The 20,937-nt window shown below is 41.2% G+C and overlaps 1 protein-coding gene across 1 annotated transcript; it reads right to left on the bottom strand.

Moving 5' to 3' along the window:
• On the bottom strand, positions 1–20,451 carry MAML1 (mastermind like transcriptional coactivator 1; the record flags this gene model as incomplete). The annotated part of the gene is made up of 5 exons (XM_082489849.1): positions 1–992; positions 3,196–3,310; positions 5,961–6,230; positions 8,810–10,222; positions 20,083–20,451. The coding sequence occupies 5 exons, from the start codon at positions 20,449–20,451 to the stop codon at positions 1–3; spliced, it is 3,159 nt and encodes a 1,052-aa protein (XP_082345975.1).
• Between the last annotated feature and the right edge of the window lie 486 nt (positions 20,452–20,937).

Raw genomic sequence — 20,937 nt, 5'->3', positions numbered from 1 at the left:
TTAATGAGTTCCTAACAACTCATCCAAATCATTCATCCACTCCTCTGAAGTCCTGTTTTTCAGCAAAGAGTCTATCAGATCCGTGTCACCAGTTAAGTTCTGAAGTCCATTATTGCCCGACTGGCCGCTGTAGGCAAAAGGCAGCTCTTGACTGGTTGTCCTCACAGGGTACCCTTGACTACAGTGCAGATTACCTCTGTTGGGCATTTGCTGATTTGGATTCTGGTTGAAAGTGTTCAGATCTGGAACAGTCTGGTTCATGCCAGGCAAGACTTGCTGTGAGGGTACCTGCTGTTGTGTAGGTGGGTTTGTCCGCTGCTGCGCACCTAAAGATGACGACAACATCTGCCCAGAGACGGCAGCATTCATAGAGGTCATCGGTCTGCTGGTGTTTAGGCTTACCTGAGGCATTCCTTGGGCAAACTGTTGGTTGGCCATCTTCAGATGAGTTTGCTGCATGTGGAAAGAGGAGCTGGCAGTAAATGGCCCTAAGCCACTGTTTGCTTGTGTCTGGTTGTTAATATTAGGGATACCTTGGTGTTGCCAAGATGGATTTTGAGCCCCCATAGCAGCTGGTACTCTTGCCATCTGTGTCTTAGATAAGGTTGGATTCAGTGCACCTTTACTGTGCTGCTGAGAAATACTTGAGTTTGCTAAGGTGTTCTGCCCATACCCAGCAGGAACAGCAGCACCCTGGCCCAAGCTGCCTTGTCTCTGCATCGGCGGCTGTCCATTGGCACTTTGCGTTGCATGCTGGGGAACCATCTGTGTCATACCAGATGCCAAGTTGTATAATCCCCCTCGCTGAATGTTTTGCATATTGGTATACTGAGTCACCCCCCGATCCTGCTGACTGGAGCCCGACTGGAGTGGAGGAACAGAACTGTGTCCAGGTCCCATCTGAATCATGTTCTGGGTCTGAGGAAACATCCGCGGACTATTGGAGCTGGACTGTCCTAAATTACTAACCCCAGGCATAGCTGAAGATGACCCTGAAATACAAAGAAATATGTTGTACATGAATACCTCAGTTCAACTAGAGCCAAGCAAGGCTTGTAGACACTACAAGCCCAAATGGAGTTGCAGCTGCATTTGTATAAAGCAATCTATGCAACTAACACACAGACAGCAGTACTTTAATTAAAGAGTGTCAATTGTTGCTCCAGTTAGCACCTCCACCTTGATCTCAAACACAGATATGCCAATGTCCTAAAAAAATCTGACTACCACTTCAAAGACTTCAGCATCATCAATTTAAAAAAAAAAAATTAGACTTTAAAGGCAGGACTCTGCCTTTCTTTGTGAACAAAGGTATACACACATAATTTGAAGTGCATGCACAATTTGCCAGGCTGTTAAAAAATACCACTTACTGCACACACATGTTGTCAGTTATTCTGTGCATACACTGTATATTTCTTATTGTACAACTGTAGGGTTTCCAGTCCTGCGTTTCCTCATTTCCAGAAATTTCTTCTATTTTATATAACTTTCAGAAATTTTTGGTCAAGTATCTTTTGGATTTCCACAATGAAATACTCACTATGTTAATATACAATGCTAACAACCAAGCAAGATGATTTGGAAAAATAAGTCTTTTCAGCAAACAGAAAAAGGTCCCTTGGTCTCGTAAATTCTGAGTAAAAAAGATTCTTCCCATAGAAGAAACAGCCCCCTACTTAAAGCAAAAAAAAAAAAAAAAAAAAAAAAAAAAAAATAGAGAGCACTGTGAAGTGCAACACATATAATCCCTACCCCCCCACTTCTTACAGCAGACCAAGGGAAACCTACCTACACTACTACTTTCTCTACTTTCAAACCAAATAGTAAGCTGCAGATTTTTTTCATATTTCAAGATAGTTGAGGATTACTGGCTCTCCATTATTATTAATTCAATTTTTATTCAAATATAATTGTATTCAAATACAATTCAAATTATATTGAGTTAATTATCAACAAAGCACACCATAAAAACACCAATGTTACGGGCAGGTGGATGGATGGGGAAAGGGTCTTACTAGAACACTACAGTGAAGAAGTAGTACACATACCAGTATTTAAGATGCAAAAACCAGTTACAATTATCATAACAAGGAAAAAAAATAATTTTAATAATACTGATGTTTATTGTAGCAAAACATCCTCTATTTCTAACAAGTGTACTACTGTATTTTTGTAGAAAAATGTCAAGAGAAAAAAAAAAGTTTCAGTGCAATATTTGAAGGACGCTGCTGATGACTGTGTTAACACACAATCCTTTTGTATTGGTATCAAGTTTTTTCAGTTAAGTAACAAAACCCAGTCGTAGCTCTACTAGACACTGGATAGTCACAAACACCGTCAGAATGAGGGTATCACATTTCTATTTGCATCTTTTCCCTTTCAGTATTTATTTCTGTGGGAACATAGACAGTAAGGAAACAAAACAAAGGGAATAAGCACTTTTTTGTACACTAGGTTTATGAAAAAAGACAAGTGGCTTCTCGACACCTGTTAAGTAAGGATTTTTCAGGTAAGGAGATGAGTTTTTACTGTTCTCTAGTCCTTCCACATTCATGAAGCTATTCCAGCTTAACAGTAACAACATCTTTTATTTATCAGCATTAATACACTGAAGACATACCAAGCTTCTCCTACATAAAAAACCCAGCACTGTGTAGGACACTAACATGTAATGAAGAGAATTCAAATTGCATTCCCTTCTAAAAGTAGCAGGGATAAGAATATTAGAGAATTTTAAACTCATCCCAGTAGATGAAAGAAAGAATACACCACTCTTTTTTTCTTTAATGAGGGCCTGTGATAGATAGGAGCAGTAATGATGTTAGACTTCAGAAAAAAAACTGAATTCCTGATATCACACAAATATATGGAAGTTAAGAAGAATTTACAATCTGTAAAGGGAAATGGTAGTATGAAAGGGCCTTTAGAACAATGAAGGTGCTTAAGAATTTTATCCATTTCCAAAGCAGTATTAAGAATCAGAAGCTTAAGTTGTCCCAGATATCCCTGACAGGGGAAACTTAATTTGCAACTGAATCAGAGTATAGGTCTAAAAGTTTCAAGGCACAGTGACGTGCAAAGATGTTGTAATAAATTAATTAAAAGCTATCCAATCCAGGAAGTTGGGAGACACCTTGTTTTTTACTCCTGATATTTTTTTCTGCCACTATTTCAATTGCCATGTTTACTTACCTGTGAACTGTCCAACCTGTTGCTGGTACGGATTCTGCGGTTGATCCTGATACTGGGGAGGCGGTCGAGTCAGATGCCGCTGCAGCTGTTGCTCTTGCTGCTGCCGCTGTTTCTCCTGAGAAAGGTCCAATACAAGACAATTAGAAAACCAGCCAAGCTTTTTCAAAGGTGACTATCTTGGACAAACACAAGCTATCTGTATACTTATTTGTGGAGCTGGTAATTAAAGGGGCTTCTGCAGCATTAAAGTCACTTCAGACCTTTGTTCTCAAAGTTCAAACACAGTCAATTTAATCTGATGATTGACAAGACTAGGAACTCGGAGACAGCAGGACAACAGCACGCATTACAGGAGTTACTGCAATGCATGTCTGAAGCCTTTAAAACACTGAAAATCTGAGATGTTAGTCTTTTAATCAGTAACATAATCAACAGGTATTTTTAGCAATACTCTAAAGACACTAACAGGTACAAAAAGAGCAAAAGCGAGCATCTGTAAGAAAATTCACACATACTTTTTTGCTCTTTACCCCCAGAACAATTTATTTGAGACCTCTCTTTGGAAATTAAATAAAGGTACAAGACAAATATCAACAACGTTACACAGAAAAGTAAAAACTGAACATGTAAATAGTTTCTAGCCCTTGTTTTCAAAAATGAAAAAGATATACACAAACCCAAATTCTTATATACCACAGGTTTTCCTAGAAGACTATGGAAAACTGCAGATCTAAGTTTATAACAGAAGTTACGAAAGTTTTGTAATCATTGGTGCATTGTTAAGAAACTTACTTTGAACAATCAGTTGAAACAAACCCTACTAATGATTCAAAAAATCTTGCCTCTTTAAAAGCACGTTCAACCCATACCCACTTTATGATAAAACCATTCAAAAAATAAAACAAGCAAATTTTCCATTAGGAAACTTGGGGAAAATGAAATCTAAAACCATGAGGGGAATGCTGAGAGTATGTACATGCACTAATAGTACACTCTGAGATCTTGACAGAGTAAACAGCCAACAGGCTGGTTTTACAATATGAAACATCAAGCACAGTATTTCTGGCTCTTGTTCCACAGATATCTTCAACCAGACTGAAATTCTGAGATAACTATGTAGTGATACAATGCACAACTACCTACTTATCTGAAAAGTTACACAGAGCACAGAACCGCACAGAAATTCCCCTCCAGGAGTCCTGGGCTAAAGACACAACCAATAAGCCTTTAAAGAAGAGACTAGTGCAATGTAACAGACAGATACACATTACTATCATCCTTTTGAAATGTCTAAAACTAAGAAGCTGTTGAGACATGCAGAGGAATGAAGAGGGCAGGCTGCTTGACAGAAAGGACCTGCTGCTTGCAGGACCAGTCAAACCTGAAAGAGGCTGACCACAGAAGCCAAGAAGAGATGTCATAGTTCTGAGAGAAACCTAGAGCTGCAGAACCTGGCTCAGAAAAAGAAAAAAATAAAGGGGGGGGGGGGGGGGAAGATGCCGAATACCAAATGCAAAAACAGCTTTCGAGTGGCAGGGAATGGCACTGAAGCTACCCGAAACTGCAATTCTCCTGCATAAGAGAGATCAACTGATTTCAGAAGTCTTTTTGTAAAACTACATCCAGTATCCTGTGTATCCAAAGAAACAAACACCAAATTAGAATGCTAACAAGATCTAGCCTGACTGGGCAGCACAAGGCCAAGAAATGTGGCAAATGCAATATCCGAGTATGTTCAGCTCCAAAGCAAAGCTGCTCCTTATTTGGGATCAGAGTCCCAGCATCACTATACAAAGATGCAAGCTATAAGTTAGTCATAGTTACCATAACTAGGACAGGAATATCTTCAAAGACAAAACGGTTCAGCAGTACAGATCATTACACTTTTTCCAAAAGATCTGAATACCAGGTTCTCCCTGGGTCACAGTCCTTCTTTGAAAACACATCTTTGCCCTCCTCCATACCTGATATTAGTAATTTCTCTGTAGGTACAGTGCCAGTGCCTGAAACATGCCTGCATAGACTTTTAAAAATGAAGAAAAGCACTGGTGACAGAAATAAGGCCCTTTGGGCTGTTTCTCAGCTGGAAGACTTGCAAGAAGTTTAAAGCTTAGAAAGGTTCACACAAGGAGCCTACTTCCCTGAGAGAGGCTAACACAGCTTTCTGCAGTCTGATGGACAGCAGAGTTAAATTCTTTTGGCAGGATAAGATGCAAGTTGGATGCAGATGTCTAATCATCTTCCCCAAATAAACAAGTGAAAGATGTTTTAAAATCCGAAATGTGAACTTCTGTGGATCTCACAGAGAAGAAAGGCAGAAGGCACAATGAGCCTACAGAGTCCCTTGCTCATTGTTTCCATTTTTAAAGCTCTACAGAACACATCAACGTTATCCCAACCTTATCCTTTATTCTTGCTCTTATTCCATTTGCCTTCTTTCACAAAGAATTACACCACTGCTGGTATGATACATTCTCTCTGTGTAGGTATTGTCTTATATTTTCACACTATTCAATTCTAACCTATTCTATTCTTTTCATTCACCACAGTGCCTTGTAACAACAAAAAATAAGTCTGAGCAATCAAGCACTACATATTTGGGTTACTTTTACAGAAATATAAAGCAGCAATTATGATACCAAAGTGCCTTGTAGTTTACATCCCCTATTTTGTATTGTGATAACTGTCCGACAAAATCTCTAATGTTGTTTCATCCACCAAAGCAAATCAGCGCAAAAAAAAAGACAACTGCTGGTCCCTCTCACCTGCTCAGCCAGAAGATGTTGCTGTCTCTGCTCCATTAGGAATTGCTGCTTCTGTTGCTCCATGAGCAAGTGCTTTTGTTGCTGCTCCCTCTGTTTCTGCTGGTCCATCAGCATTTGGTGTTGCTTCATCACTGCTGCTTGCTGCTGATTGCTGAGATAAGGTGGGTTGCTGTGGTTACCTGCCATGGAGACGTTGGGAGCCTGGGCACCCACACCAGGGCCTGGGACAGACACTGGAACGCGAGGAACGTTAGGAGAAGGGGTTTGATCCTGCAGAACGTAGAACAAGTGACATGAGTTACAGAAAGAGGTTAGCCCTCCAGAATATAGAAACTGTATGCAGTTACACAGATGAGGAAAGGCACTTTCATGGTGATGACCACCATTTGTATTATTTTTATCATTTCACGGGATAAGGGAAAGAGACTTCATAAACAAAGTCTACATGGGGAGGGTAATCGCAACACATCTCAGAAAACCAGAAACTGTCAATTATTGCCTATTTGTACTTTTACGTGACTTAACAAAATTAGTTGCTTATATTTTGCCACCTTTGCACGATAGCTTCTTCACTTCTGAAGCTTCTAACGGAAAGTCAAAGTGTGATACAGATTCCAGTTCAGCTAAAGACAACCAAAAACCCATCTATGAAGTGCCAGACAGAGTGACAGTTTGGAGTTAGGTCCAAGGAGGCTTAAACTTCAGTCTCAGAGTAATTCCCAAAGTCCAGCTCAAACAGAGGAACGGTGCCAGTTCCACAGCAGCTTCAGTTTACGTTGGTAGCAGCTTTTCAAACACATTTTAAATTTTCATTATACAAACACTTATTTAAATCCTGCCTCTTCTGTCAACGTTTAATTAAGCAAGTATTTATGCCTCCCCTCCTAAAGTTACTTTTTTGGTATCAGAGTATTTACTATTTCTTATATTCCACTGAGAAAAATACTACTACAGATCAACCTGTTATTATTAGTTTTTCTGAAGTCTGATTTTTTTGAGATCAAAACTTTGCATAAGGAAAAATACATGGAACAATTATCATTCAAGATCTGATACTGCCCTCTTCGTACCAGCAAATCTACTTAAAATTTGACAATTTTAAAGCACAGTTCAGCCTCATCTCTAATTACACAAACAAATACTATTTTCAAGTTTAGTATTCAGCTAATTTGGGCCACAAAAATTACCAGAGGGATGGAACACCTCTAAAATGAGGACAGGCTGAGAGAGTTGGGATTATTCAGCCCAGAGAAGAGAAGACTCTGGGGAGGCCTTATTGTGGTCTTTCAGTACCTAAGGGGGGATAAACTTTTTAGCAGGGCCTGTTGCAACAGGACAAGAGACAATGGTTTTAAACTAAAAGAGGGCAGATTTAGACTAGACAGAAGACTTTTTTTATTTTTTTTTTACGATAAGGGTGCTTAAACACCGGCACAGGTTGCCCAGAGAAGTGGTAGACGCCCCATCCCTGGAAACATTCCAGGTCAGGTTGGACTAGGGACTTTTAAAGGTCCCTTCCAACCCAAACTGTTATGATTCTAATGGGTTCGGCTGTTGGTTCTCACTCTCTGCAGTTTCATAAGAAATCATGAGCCCAATATAGCTAATGAACCCAATATAGCTAATGCTGTGCTAAGTTGTTCTATATGCAAGCTTTTGAGAAACTCTCCAGAAGCATTCATCAGTATTTCTGTTAATTCAGTGCAAGCATGGCAGTGTAGATGAAAGGTCACCCTCATGTTTTTCACTGAGAGGGAGATGTGACATACAGTCATCTCCACCCTTCCCCTTCTTCCATCAAAATGTTGTTAGATTGTTATTCGTGTTAGCTTTTAAAGAGATTAATTTTTTGTGCCTTTATGAAGCGCATACTGATCTCAGATTTTTATTTGTACATCAGTCTGGTCTTTATCGCAGACTTATCAGATCTTTTTCACAGTTTTCTGTTTTGTTGAGGGAACATATTACTAGAGTTGGATCCCCAGCAGCTTTTGCTAGAGGAGCTTTAATCCACATAACAAAACCCTTTTCTCTCAACAAGCCCTCTAGGACATGCATTGCAGGCACACATTACAGAATCCCAACAAGTCTACACCTCCATCCACTACATAAGTTTTCACCTGCAGCATACCTATAATATCAGTTATATAAAAGGCAAAGCAGCACCATCTGGAATTTTCCTTCACAGGAAAACCTGAAGCATATTGCTTCAAGCAGACAAATATTACTATTATTCATTCTTAAAGATATATTTCTCTCCTATCCCATGTTTCCCCCATCCTCAGAGACTTAACCAATAACAAATTCTTAGATTTGAAAAACCCCAAGGAACCCCAAGAAATCAGGAATGCCGCCCACACTTCCATCTCTCTTCAAAAAAAAAGCAACCAAAGGCATGCCTTTTTATAGTAAGCCAACACTGACACAAGTCAAGGACTAAAAAGAAGGTAAAGAAATCAAAGCTTCTTTGAGAACACTGTTTAACACTGCAGTTTTATATGAGTTATTTTAGGCAAAAGTTTACAAAGCATCTATTCATCTTTGTAAGCAGAAGCTTCTATGAAGCGTGACATAATTTGTTGCCCACAAAGTATATTAAGCTGGAAATCACACATTACCACATGACCTAGAACCAGCATTAAAAATTGTCCCCAGCAGAAAATAGAGTTCTTGATTCTTGTCTCAGCTTATTGCGTGTTATCGTTTTCTTCCTTAAAGTCATGCGGCAACTGTTTTGAAACAATATCAACTAATCTGTACTCTAGCCTTACCTATCCAACACCCTCTTGTGAACACTTCAATCTGCTGCTAAACAAAGGTAACAAAAACCAGAACATCAGAACATTCACCTGACTGTGCGGTAGTCGGTAGGCAATGTTTCCAGACTTAGGTTTCAACAGGATCATCCCATTTTGGTCATCACTCACATGAGACAGTGGTGCCTGCTGGCGCTGTTGTATGTATGCCAACATGGGAGTCTTGTTCTGACCAGGTACAGTAACATTCTGTTCACATTCTGCTTTGTAATGTGAAAGAGGTTTGGTGTTCCCATAGTCTAGCATAGAGCCTTGACTATTCACAGGGTTCTGGTTCAAGCTGTTTTGCTGATGACCCAAAATGTTCACATGGTAATTGCCTCCAGCTCTCGGTGAGCTTTTATTTCCCATATTAGGCATCATAAGTTTCTGATTGTTGAAGTCGGGCTGGTAAACTGATGGGCTGGTGGGATTTTCCATGGTATATGGGACAGCCAGTGGACTATGAGAAGGTCCAGACTGTTGCCACGTAGACATCTGATTTGTTTGGTGGACTTGTGAAGCTTGCTGCTGGTTCTGCAACATCTGGTCTCTCTTCTGCTTGGCAGCAATCTGCTGAAGTTGATGAGCAGAAGACATTTCTTTGGCACTTCCTGCACCCTTCCCAGGTAACAACACATTGGGCAGAGGCCTCTGGACGTTTTGAGAGTGGTTTGATGCCTGCATCATGGGCTGATTAGGATTTTCAGTCATTGACTGACTGGAAGGCTGAAACATAGCCTGAGAACTACCAACTGCTGGAGAAGCAGCACTTACAGGTGCAGAAGTAGCACCAATAAATGCTTGACCTGATGAAGTGGATCTCACCTGGGGAGATCCCATCTGTTCCTGTTCAAAGGGTGCTGGGGAAAACTCAGTCTTTATGTTAATATCTTGTGGCAATGGAGTCTGTGCAGCTGAATTTGAAGAATCTGCATCTTTTTTCTCTTCAAAGTCTTCATTAAAGAGATCCTTCATGTCTTCATCGGGCACTGATCTATTAAGCTCCTCAATAAGTTCCTTCCATTCTTGCTCATTAAGATTAAGATCAGGCATCAAGTTATTCTGAGATATAGAACCCCCTGCTCCAGCAATCATACATGGAAGATCATCTACGGGCTCCTGCTTCAGCTCTTTGTTCAAACTCAAAGGAAATGAGTCATCAGCATCACCACCTCCATTCATCTGCAGGCTGGAATCTGGAAGACACTTCTTGCTGATGCCATCTAGCCCCATTGGATGCTTTCCATTAAGCTGTAAGGTATCTGCGCTGCCAGATTTCTTGTCAAGGTGATGGAGTGGAGACACAGGAGGTATTCCATTGGAAGAACCACTCACTCCACCAAGACCATCATCACGACGCAGCTTCTTGGACACAGAAAATACATCACCATAGCCATTCGGCTGGTCTCCATTCTGAGGGGAAGCAGCACTGTCAAGCTTTCTTTTCACAGTCTCATGGAGCTGCTGAAAAAAAAGGAAGGTTTTAGTTATTTAGTTTTATGTTTCATAGATTAGGATTTTTATTTCTTACTAGAACATTTTCTAGCTCCAAATAGAACATTTTAGGAAAAAAATGTTATAATTAAAAAGGTTACATCTTTTCTTTGGTAGGATCTGTTTTATAAGTCATCACATGAGATTACTTCCTTACTATAACCTCTTGGAGTAAACTTTCAAAAAGATGTACTATATCAAACACAGCTCCCTCCTTCAAACAAAACCAAAAGCTGCCATATGCTTTGAGAACAACAAAAAGTTGAGAAATGGCTGTGAACTGGAACATATTATGCTTTTTCCTATTCAAGGTGAAAAAAAAATATTGAAGAATGTAAAGATTAAAATTTTAGATGAGAATAAAAACCTGTATTTGGCCCACGTACACACAGTATAATTGTTCTCCGAGACTGCTTTATAAAGCAGTCTCACATTTAAATATTTAGAGAAAAAGAAAACCATTTCTCTTGTGATTATAATTTTTGCAGAACTATGTATATAAATTTTGTACATAACCACATTTTTGGCACTAAAGCAGAACCAGTTTTTCAGTAAGCAACCACTGTTTCACACATGTAAAATGAAATTCAGAATTCAGTCAATTCTATCACAGTAGAGTAAGTTTATTCCTTTCCTCCTTTCTCCTGGAGTATTTGCCAGCTGCTCCTTTCAGCGCTATGACCACCAGAGCCCCAACCAGCTCAACAATTGGCTTCTCGTAGCTATTGAATGCATGTATTCTTTTTCTTGTAGTGCCACCTAGAAGCAACCAGAGGGTACAGCAACAGTTTTACAACCAGAGTTTGAGAGCCTTTGTTCAACTTCTCTCTCCTGGCAGCAGTCTTTCAACTATAAAGTTCTTTCCATTGACCTCAAAATCATCTGAAAACAGAATTCATGCACGCATCAAAGAAGACTATAAACTTTTCCTCCCCTCAGGTGCATTCCGTAAAAAAAGTCGTGCTTTGCTTGTGCTGGGACACTACACCAACACAGACAAACCTGCAGGGCAGAGACACTGCTCAGAGAGCAGTGCGCTTAAGAGGGAAAGCTCCCATCAGCTCCCCTGACCTGGATGAGATGCCTTTGTACACCTCACCCGGACATGCGAGGAGAATCCCTGCAAAAAGCCACCCTACTGAAGTGTGGTTCACTGAACAACAGTTCTCTCAGATGGCAGAAAAGCAGCCCATGAAATAAACCTCAAGACAAGTATGCTTATTTTAATATTACTTGCAGTCTCCACAATGCAGTCCACTAACCCTTGGGGAAAACTCTCTCATCCAAGAACAAACAGGGGAAACCTCAAGATCTCAGCGCTCAAGCAAGAGGGTGTATGTACAGCCAGCATAAATTATCAGAAGAATTTTACAGCACTTGCCTGGGCAACAGCATGCTTTGATTTAAGGACAGAAGGACTGGTTCACAGTTAATGGTTGCAATTTTTTTTTTTTTTTTTTAACAGTCTACAGTTAGCTGATCTTCAGGAAAAACACTATTTCTTTAATACTTGCATAAGTAGCAGCAAAATTGTATTCTTATCTGAGGGACAGACTGAAGCTTCCCCAGGGGACTACGATCTTCTAGATGGTTCAAGGAAATAGCAGCAGAGTAGCAAGATCAGAAGACCTAGTAGGACGAGGTAAGGTATACATTGGGAGAGGAGGCTGGAACTTGAATTCTTTTAATTTGAACATTAGGTCTACAGCTTGGAGTAGCAGATCTAGAGTGAATTTTTCAAATACCAACTTGAAAGAATAATGGAAGTTCACTTTTTTTGTAAAAAGGCAAAACGACAGAAAGCAAGGAAGCCTCAATTCAATTGCAACATTTGGCTTTCAGCAAGTTTGCCATTGTTTACTTAGTACTGACTGGGAAAACCAAGGCTCAAGGTGGATGAGTAACTTGCCCAAGGTCATATGATGAGTCAATCACTCAGAGTTTGGGAATGGATCCTCCTTAATTTAAATCACTAGGTAAAAAACACACTCCCTGTGAACGGACACACAAGTAGTAACTCAATTTTGTACACTAAACATTCTTCTCACAGTTGAAGCAAATTTCTACATTAAAACAGAATATATGCCCATTGGGGTCACCGCTGTAATTATAATTCATACAGACAATGCAACTATGATTTTGGTAGCTTTACAGCTATAACTGCACACAGCTCTTCACAGTCTGCAAAACCCACCTGGGTTGATGGACAAATATTCCAGAAATTAATCTGTGCTAAGGTACTACTGTACTACACCACTTGCAATATATGCAACCAACAAGTTCAAGATTAAATCATTCATGCTTATAAACTACACTTACTGTAGTCTAAAAAAATATATCATCCCCTAATCTCCATCACAGGCTCTTTGCCTCAATAATAAAAAACAAACAAACCCAACAAAACAAAACTAGGAGCTTTCATATCTGTATGGGTTTTAATGGTTACAACACTCATATCCGATTCTTGGTGATATTGTGACTTTAGTCGCTCTAGACAGTCCTTCTTTCACCTAAAACTATATTCCTTTGTAAAAAAAAATAGTCTAGAAAAAAAAACACTTTAATAAATCCATCAATGACACAGAATTTGGCGGTGATTGCTTCCAGCCTTGCTTCACCTCAGCTAAATCTAAGATTATTTGAAAGATATCCTACCTGTACACAACAGCCAATAGACATGTAGGAAAGAAGAAAATCTGCTTATCTTCTATCCATATCAGAAAAGATTGAGCCCAGTTTGTAATCGGGACACTTAACTTCTGAGTTTTAGAAGCTATTCACCAACTGCACTTTCATCCTAGTTCACTTTTTACATTAAAAAGAGTCAAAAGCATACTTGGACATTGCAGCAGTAAGTCTACACCCAGATTTATGCTACTGTAGTTAGCTATCTACAATACCGCCAGCTAACCAGCTTAAAACTAACCTAGTAACAGTGCTCCATTTTCTACCTCCTTTCCTCTCTCAAGAAACAACAGTGCTATAAAAATTTGTGGGAGCCAAAAATTACAGGTTCCTTCTCCTCTGCCATTAGAAGTATATCCTGATACCTTCTATTTACTCATGTTTAATTTTAAGTAACAGAATCTGAAGTTCTCACACCAAATACATTCATATGACTGCTCTGCAAATAATGCAACTTTCTCTTGTGAAATTCATTTCTCATATGCATTTCTTACATACTATCTCAGCTCTTGATTTCCTAACAGAAAAAGAAACATTAAATTCAGTTCTCCCCAATTTGTCTATGTCTATCCAAATAATCTGGTTTTGGGGGGAAAAAAAATAACAAGGAGCATGTGAGATACAAGTCAGACTGCAAGCTATCTACATATCAAGCTGCTCCAACAGAGTTCTTAAGGCAAGAAAAACCTGTTCTCTTCTGCCAAAACTAAAAAAAAAAAAAAAAAAAAAAAAAAAACACACAAAACCCCAAACCCCACAAACCTAAACCACCAAACAAAAAAAACACACCCCAAAACACTGACAAAGTAAAGCATAGCTTGCTACTCACTAAGAAAATCCCTTTAGTTTTCATTTTATTGTCCACTATCACTCTGTAAGGCACAGTGGCCCTCTGGTATGCTGTCCATGGTTTCCTTAGCAGAATCAATCAATTTTATTTATAACACATGAGCCAATCCTTTCCATTGTCACAAGATCAGATACAGAAATGTACTCCCATTTTCTCAGCCTACTCAACTTCCCAACAAAAGGTGAACCTCCAAGACCTCTGCTGTTAAGCTTTGCCTAAAAGTATAACCCCAAAAGCATTTATCCAAAGTATTGAAACCAACATAGGAACAGTGCAAAGACAGGGATGTAAGCAGACCTCAGTCCTTCGGCCCAAGTCAGGAGGGACATACAGTTTCTCAAAGAGCCACTGAAGGGCCAGAGGCTGCACCTCCTCCACATCACATCAGAGCTGCCTTTTATTCATGCAAGCAAAATAGAGAGTCCTCAAAATGGTAATAGTTGGCACTTGGCAGGAGCACGCACAAAAATCATAACTGTTGAGTCTTTATGTGAGGAACACAAACTGATAAAACCTGGTTATCACCCATTGTAACAAAAGGGGTGTCCAACATAAGCAGCCTCTGATCATGTAATTCACAGTACATACACGCTGTACTTCACTAGGACACAGGACCACAGTGCAGGAGATGGATGAACGCTCAATCAAATTACAAGGCTTTAATCAGAAAACAGGCAGTACACAAGTAATTTCTGAACAGCTGTATTCAATCTCAAGTCTTCAACCCACCAGTTTTACCACAATGATGCTCAGCCATATTGCAGCCTTCCTGCAGGGGCAAGCTGGCAGACTTCATAAAAGCTGTCCACAAACTGCCACAGAAGCCCAACAAGAAGAAATCGGTAAAGCTTTAAAATTTCATCTCCACCTTTCCTGTTAGCACTGGCAGAGTTCAAAACTTCAGCGTCCAGTGCAGTGCTCTCCTACTGCCTTGGTGGGAAAGGGGCACAAATCACTGATCAAAACCGGGGCACAAAGTTCTTCTGGTGGTTTTCGGGTTTTTTTTGTTTATTGGTTGGTGGGGTTTTTTGGTGTTTGGTTTTGGTGGTGGGTTTTTTGTTTAAGAGAAAAAGATTATTCCAGGAATCAAAACATGAGTGTGAAATACTCAATACCAAAAGTTAGTTTTAGATAATAATCTGAAACCAATGACATTTAAATGCATTAGAACTTAACAAGCATGAAAGTTTAGTTTACATCTGTCATGGTTTAGGCCAAATTGGCTACTGGGGACCTGGGTTTCACTTGAAAGCAATAAATCCTTCACAATGCAGAACTTTTAAACTGAGGACAGTCAACCAGACTACTTTTGTAAAAATCCAGTAATTTGTTATACTCTGAGTCCTGTACCTGAAGACAGTAAATAAATAAATAAATAAAATAGAAACTGCATGCAAGTTTCATTTTTTCTGAAAAAAATCTCTTGAACTCAGCAGAAACAAAACTAAAAAATCTGGTTGTGATACTACACCTTTTAGGCTCCATATTATGTTCTTGTTTAGTTTTTTTAAAGCATTTGTTACAGAGATTAAAGTATTCTTACAGGATTCAATAGGGTTTTAATTTTTTATATTTTATTTGGAATAAGTTTACCATTTCAGTCTCAGAATTAAGTTATGTCTACAAGGATTTGTCATAAAATACCAGCAAGAGAAATACAATGCTGGTCACGTTCAAAGAAGAAATGCTGTATTACTCTAGAAACTTAATAAAAATCTAGTTCCAATATGCCTCCTAGCTAGATACCAGCACTGTCACCTAGAAGGGGAAACCAAAATAGAATATATCCGGTTTTCTGCCATGGAAGTGGTGGCACTGCAGCACAGATAAGCTCTCATGAACATGAGCTTACAGTAGGCCCTCTATAGACACAGATTCTCCTCTCCCGCCTGGCCAAGGACAGGAGCAACAAAGATGACCACCTCTTAAACTGGAACAGCAATGCAAATATCAAAAACTGTAGTGTATGAATTTTGGACAGAAAACATAACATTTTGACAACATGACATAGTAAGAACTTCCAATTTACTGTGCAACTACCCACAGCTTCCAAAGTTGCACTCCCCCTGCAAGGAGAGCTTTTTATTACCCAATGTGTTCCTGCATTCCACTGTGTTGTCAGAACCAAACTGCTGGACTAATTTTAATTTTGACTTTTACTTTAATTCCAGAAGACTTTTGTATTTGGGTGACTGCCTGCTGGAGTGAAGAAGGGCTGTGGATATGCACGTCTATAAATATCCCAAGCCTGCATTAGTCACAAGGGGCAGCTTCTGCTACAGGAATTGTTCTGCTGAATCAAAAAAAACTGCTGTGCCTTCAGCTGCAACGCCGGATCCTCCACCTCACTTGAACTTAAACAGCAGCAGCAGATCAGTCACTCCCAGATCCTTACGATTTAGGAAGCATCACTGCATATCTAACTAATCTTGTAAGGGAAATGTTTCAAACATACAACAATACCTCACACGGAATTAAAAGGAGACAAAGAAAAACCTGTCTGAGTTGTTGGGCAACAAACTATCAGACTTGTCAGCAAAAACAAACAATGGTGGCAAGCCTACACTGCACTATAGTTACGCATAAATAATGTGGAAATAATTTGCTATTTTTGTGGTAAAACATAATTTCACAATTTAACACTCCTATACCACAGCTTACACAAAAAAATGAGGTCTTCTGAATTGTTACCGTACTAGCCTGAGCTTTGTTAGTGGAATGCTATGAATACTTGTCAGTACAAACCAGGCAACCTATTCCCTTTAACGCATTACATTAGTTCTTTTCAACCAAGAAACTTGCTTTGCTCTCCTTATACTTAAAGTTCTTTTTTAAACTTTTACTTTGCGCCTTTGCTTAAATTAGAACTTACCTATTATTAATGCAAAAACTTCTAACACTCCCAAATAAATGCTGGTCTGCTCTTCAGCTTTAACACAAAGCATTCCCAAGACAGGCCATCGACTAGACCTTCTCTGCCCATTCCAGAAATACTGTTTGTGGTTTTGCCTCAGCCCTAGACAAAGCAAGCCATCCACACCGCAATTGCTCTCAGGTTGGGGGGGCAGTAAGAAACAGGGAGCAAGTCTCCTTCCAAAAGACCACATCATAAAACCAGGAGCGGAGATGAAAATCCAGATCTTGCCATTCTCCTCATTCGCATGTCAATGAAACCCTTTTTGTTCAGCTCAGTGATACGCTACATTATAGTCTATCAGAGAAATACAAGGAAGCCAACCTTCTACTATTGAGAATTTAAACAGCGTTATTAGAATGAACTTTCTCAAATCAGAAACTGGAAAAGAGGTAAAAAAGTGTTCTAGGGGACAAGACCTGTCTCTTCCCCATTTCTCAAAAATATAAGATTAACACAACAGACAATACATTATCCAAACATTAAGCATCCTTTACTTTGAACATAGTCTTAATAATGTCATCTTAAACAACAGAAATGCAAAGTAAATGTCAACATTTGAATTTCCCATTAAATAACGGTCTCGATATTTAAAAAAATAGGAAGCTAACAATTTTTTCATCTTTTTCCTCAAATGAAGGACAGGCCTACATGGTGCACAAGTCATTCAAGGTACTTCTGTATCAACACTATATTCTCTTGGTTTCTGAGGCTCAAATTTTAGAGCTGCTTAGTAAGAAAACAAAGGAAGAATGTACCCCTTACTCCTGCTTGTATGCAAGTTCCATCCAACTTCAGGATCTAAAACAGCAAAAAGACTAATGGAAAAGAAAGTATCTGATTTTGGCCACATGAAAAATCATAGAAGACAAGAAGGAAGTGGTGATGCTGTCCTCCTCCCCATGACTATTCTGAATTTGCAGAAGATCCTGTGAAGTGCAGCGTCTGGGAGCACACACATTGTCCATACTTACAGCAATGCAGCTTCATGTCCTTTTACAAGCCCTCTAATGCTAGATCACAAACCCTTTACCTTTACATGAGTTGCTTTCCCTTTCAAAGATCAAAATAAATACTTCATTAACTTTCAACACCAAGTACCAATTTCCAAGAGAAGATTCATATGCAGCTTCATGGAAAATTTGTAACAGCAGTAATAGCTGATATAAAGCATGTTTCACTGATCTAGCAGCATTCTTTTGAAAGGAATGTGTCCAGGATATTTTAAACCAAGATAATTTTGGTGTTCATCCAAACTTTATTGACTATTGTAAACCAAACCCATGTCCTTCCCATACAAAGCACATGCTTGGTCTTGATAACAGCTACCTGACTGCTAGAGCTAAAATACCAACCTAGAGAGGTACCTTTTACGACAAAGGAATGAAATGAGCAGCAGAGGTTTTTTTGTTGTTGTTTTTCAAAACTTGAATTACTAAGCAAACCAACTTTACACCCTAGTAACGAGGTGATGAATCAGCAGCTGCAATTAAGCTTACAGTCATGTATCCTAGGAAGGAAACAGAAGGCCAGCACGAGGAAGAGTCATTCATACACTAAAACCCTCTTCTGTTGTGTAAATTGGCCGCTGGCAGCAGTTTCCTGTACAAGAAGGGCTTCCCCAGATGTGCAGTGCGTTTCAGAACCTCACTGCTGTTGAGAGACCTCATTATAATGGATGCTAATTAGATCAAATCCACATCCAAAGCAATTTAAAAGAAACAACACCAATGAATTAAAGGCATCTTTCTTTTAAAAAGATCAATATGAAGACGTATGGTGGCAGTTTAAGCAACAGGATTTGACATGCTAAAGAGCTCTGTGTGTATACACATTATTAATGGATAGAGCCCCATATGCAAAAAGCCTTAGAGCCCAGACAGGAAATAAATAGAAATCCCACCAAGAATTTAGATAATAAAACACGACTTTGAGCCATTTTTATTCTGACACAAGTCTACATTCAAGATCAGTCTACTAAACAACAGCTACCTGGAAAGTTTTACAGAATCACCATCAGGAATGCACAAGGTTTCCTCTCTTCCTCAAGTACCCTTCTGTAACAACCACCTGAAGTGCTTTAACTGTATCACAAGTATCTTAGTCTTCAGAAAAGTCAGCAAGTCCTAGATTCTTATACATATTTTGGCAAGAATAGAAACAATTCAGCTGAATAACATCTTCAGTTCATCTTGTAAATACTACAAACTGCACACATAGTGCCTAGTGCTAGTTAAAGATGACATAGATGCACCCCATGTTTCAGTATTTCGCATCATGTCCAGTCATACCCAAGTATACAGTAAGCTCTATCATGAGTCTGTTTTAAAAACTGCAACTAAATGAGGTCCAAGACAGCAGAGAATCACATCCTCCTTCCCTTCTAATCTGATCAAAAACACAGACCATCTTAGAAATGTGATTTCATCTATATATTAATCTAGAAATGTCTCAGGTTAATCCAGTATCCCTTTTTAAAGGCACTCAGAACAGTACTGTACCATTTTCATGCAGGCCACCATTCAGAAATACCTGGGTTTAAGACAGACAGGTATTAAGACAAGCAGCCTTTAAGAGGTTATCCTACTAACCTACTTTATTGACACATTACTACATAGCAGTATATTTCAAGGGCTCAGAATAAGTTAAACAATAGCTATCTTGATATACAAACAGGGATGCATGAGTATATCCTGACAACCAGAAATGCTAGAGAAGCCAGAGAAACATTAAGATTTTGAGCTAAGCCAGTTTTTAATGGGTGGAGTGGGATTCCCACAGTGTTCACACCCACTACAGCGAGTGGCAAATGAGCAGCTGCCTTTCCACTTAAATTTTTTTTTCCAATACGTACCAGAATTAATAGATGTTATTTGTCTTTAAAATTCCCTCTCGATAATAAGCACATCCTTATCAAGCGACTCCACTAAACCCTGACAGCCTGCACTAAAGACATAAGCAAGCAAACAAACAAAACAACCCAAAGCCACCGCAGTCCTAACGCTCCTCTGACAGTTTCTGCAAGGACATTTTAGGTGAACCAGCCAGAAGCATCATCCACAGAACGCAGCTCCGAATGACTGTAGCCAGACCACCCCCTACTCCTACCTCAACAGGCAGACGGTTTTATGTCCTCTTCCAGCGCGCAAAGGTGACAAGAGAGAAAACAAACCGACCCCGATCAGCCGCAGAGCTGTAACCGCACAGCCCCAGCCCTCCCTCCGCGGGCGACCGCGCCGGCCGAGACGGCTCCTTCTCGCCGCTCCACCCGGCTCCGGCTCCCGGGGACAGCTCACGGCCACCGGCTCCCTCCACGGCCCCAACCCCCCCGGCCGCCCACCCCGTACACCACCCCCCCCGGGGAACGGCCCGGCCCCTTACCGCGATCAACGTGCTGCTGCGGCCGTGCTGCTCGCCGCTCGCCGCCTCGGCCTCCAGCCCGTTGGCTCCGGTCCTGTCGGCGCTTCCCGCGACGGCGGCGGCCGGCGGAGGAGGCGCCGGCGGCGGCGGGGCTGGGGGAGGCTGCCGGTGCTTGCCGGCCCGCTTGGCCTTGGCCTGCAGGCAGCGCTGGTGCAGGGCGAAGGTTTGCTGGCGCTCCAGCTCCAGGCGCTCCGGCGAGACGGCCTGGTAGCGGGACTCGCAGGCGCTGTGGTGCCGCCGGCAGAGCTCGATGCGCCGGCGGAGCCGCTCCATCACCGCGCTGTGCCGCGGCACCACAAACTCCGCCATGGGGCAGGGGGGCAGCACCATGGACCGGAGAGCGAGGGGGGCGGCCGCCGCCGTTCTACCGGCTCCTCACACCGGCCCCCGCCATGGCGGGAGGGGGGCTTCCCTCCACCCCCTCGGGCCCTCCCCAGCCTCCGCCGCTCCTCCCCCCGCCCGCGGGCCTTACCTGCGCGACCCGCCGGGTTCGCCCCCGCCCCGGTTCCTCCCCCCGGCCCAGCCCGGCGCCCGCTCCGCTCCCCCCCCACCCCACTTCCTCCTTCTCCCCCGAGGCCGGTACCGCTCCGCTCCCCCCTCCTCTGCCTCAGCCCTGCCCGGCGGCCGCTGCCCGCCCCTCTCCGGGGCCCGGCCGGAGCCCGCTCCGCTCCCCCCCGGCGCGGCGCGGCCCGGCGGCCGCCGCTCTCAGGCACAGGCCGGCCCCAACTCCCGACTCCCCATTGTTATCCGTGCCGCCGCCATCTTGAAATTGTTTTTCCCCTCAAGAGCCGAGTTGAGAATAAATAGGCGGAGCTT

The sequence above is a fragment of the Vanellus vanellus genome, assembly GCF_965231255.1.
Source record: "Vanellus vanellus genome assembly, chromosome: 13".
Lineage (NCBI taxonomy): Eukaryota > Metazoa > Chordata > Aves > Charadriiformes > Charadriidae > Vanellus > Vanellus vanellus.
This window is presented reverse-complemented; position numbering and strand designations above follow the sequence as displayed.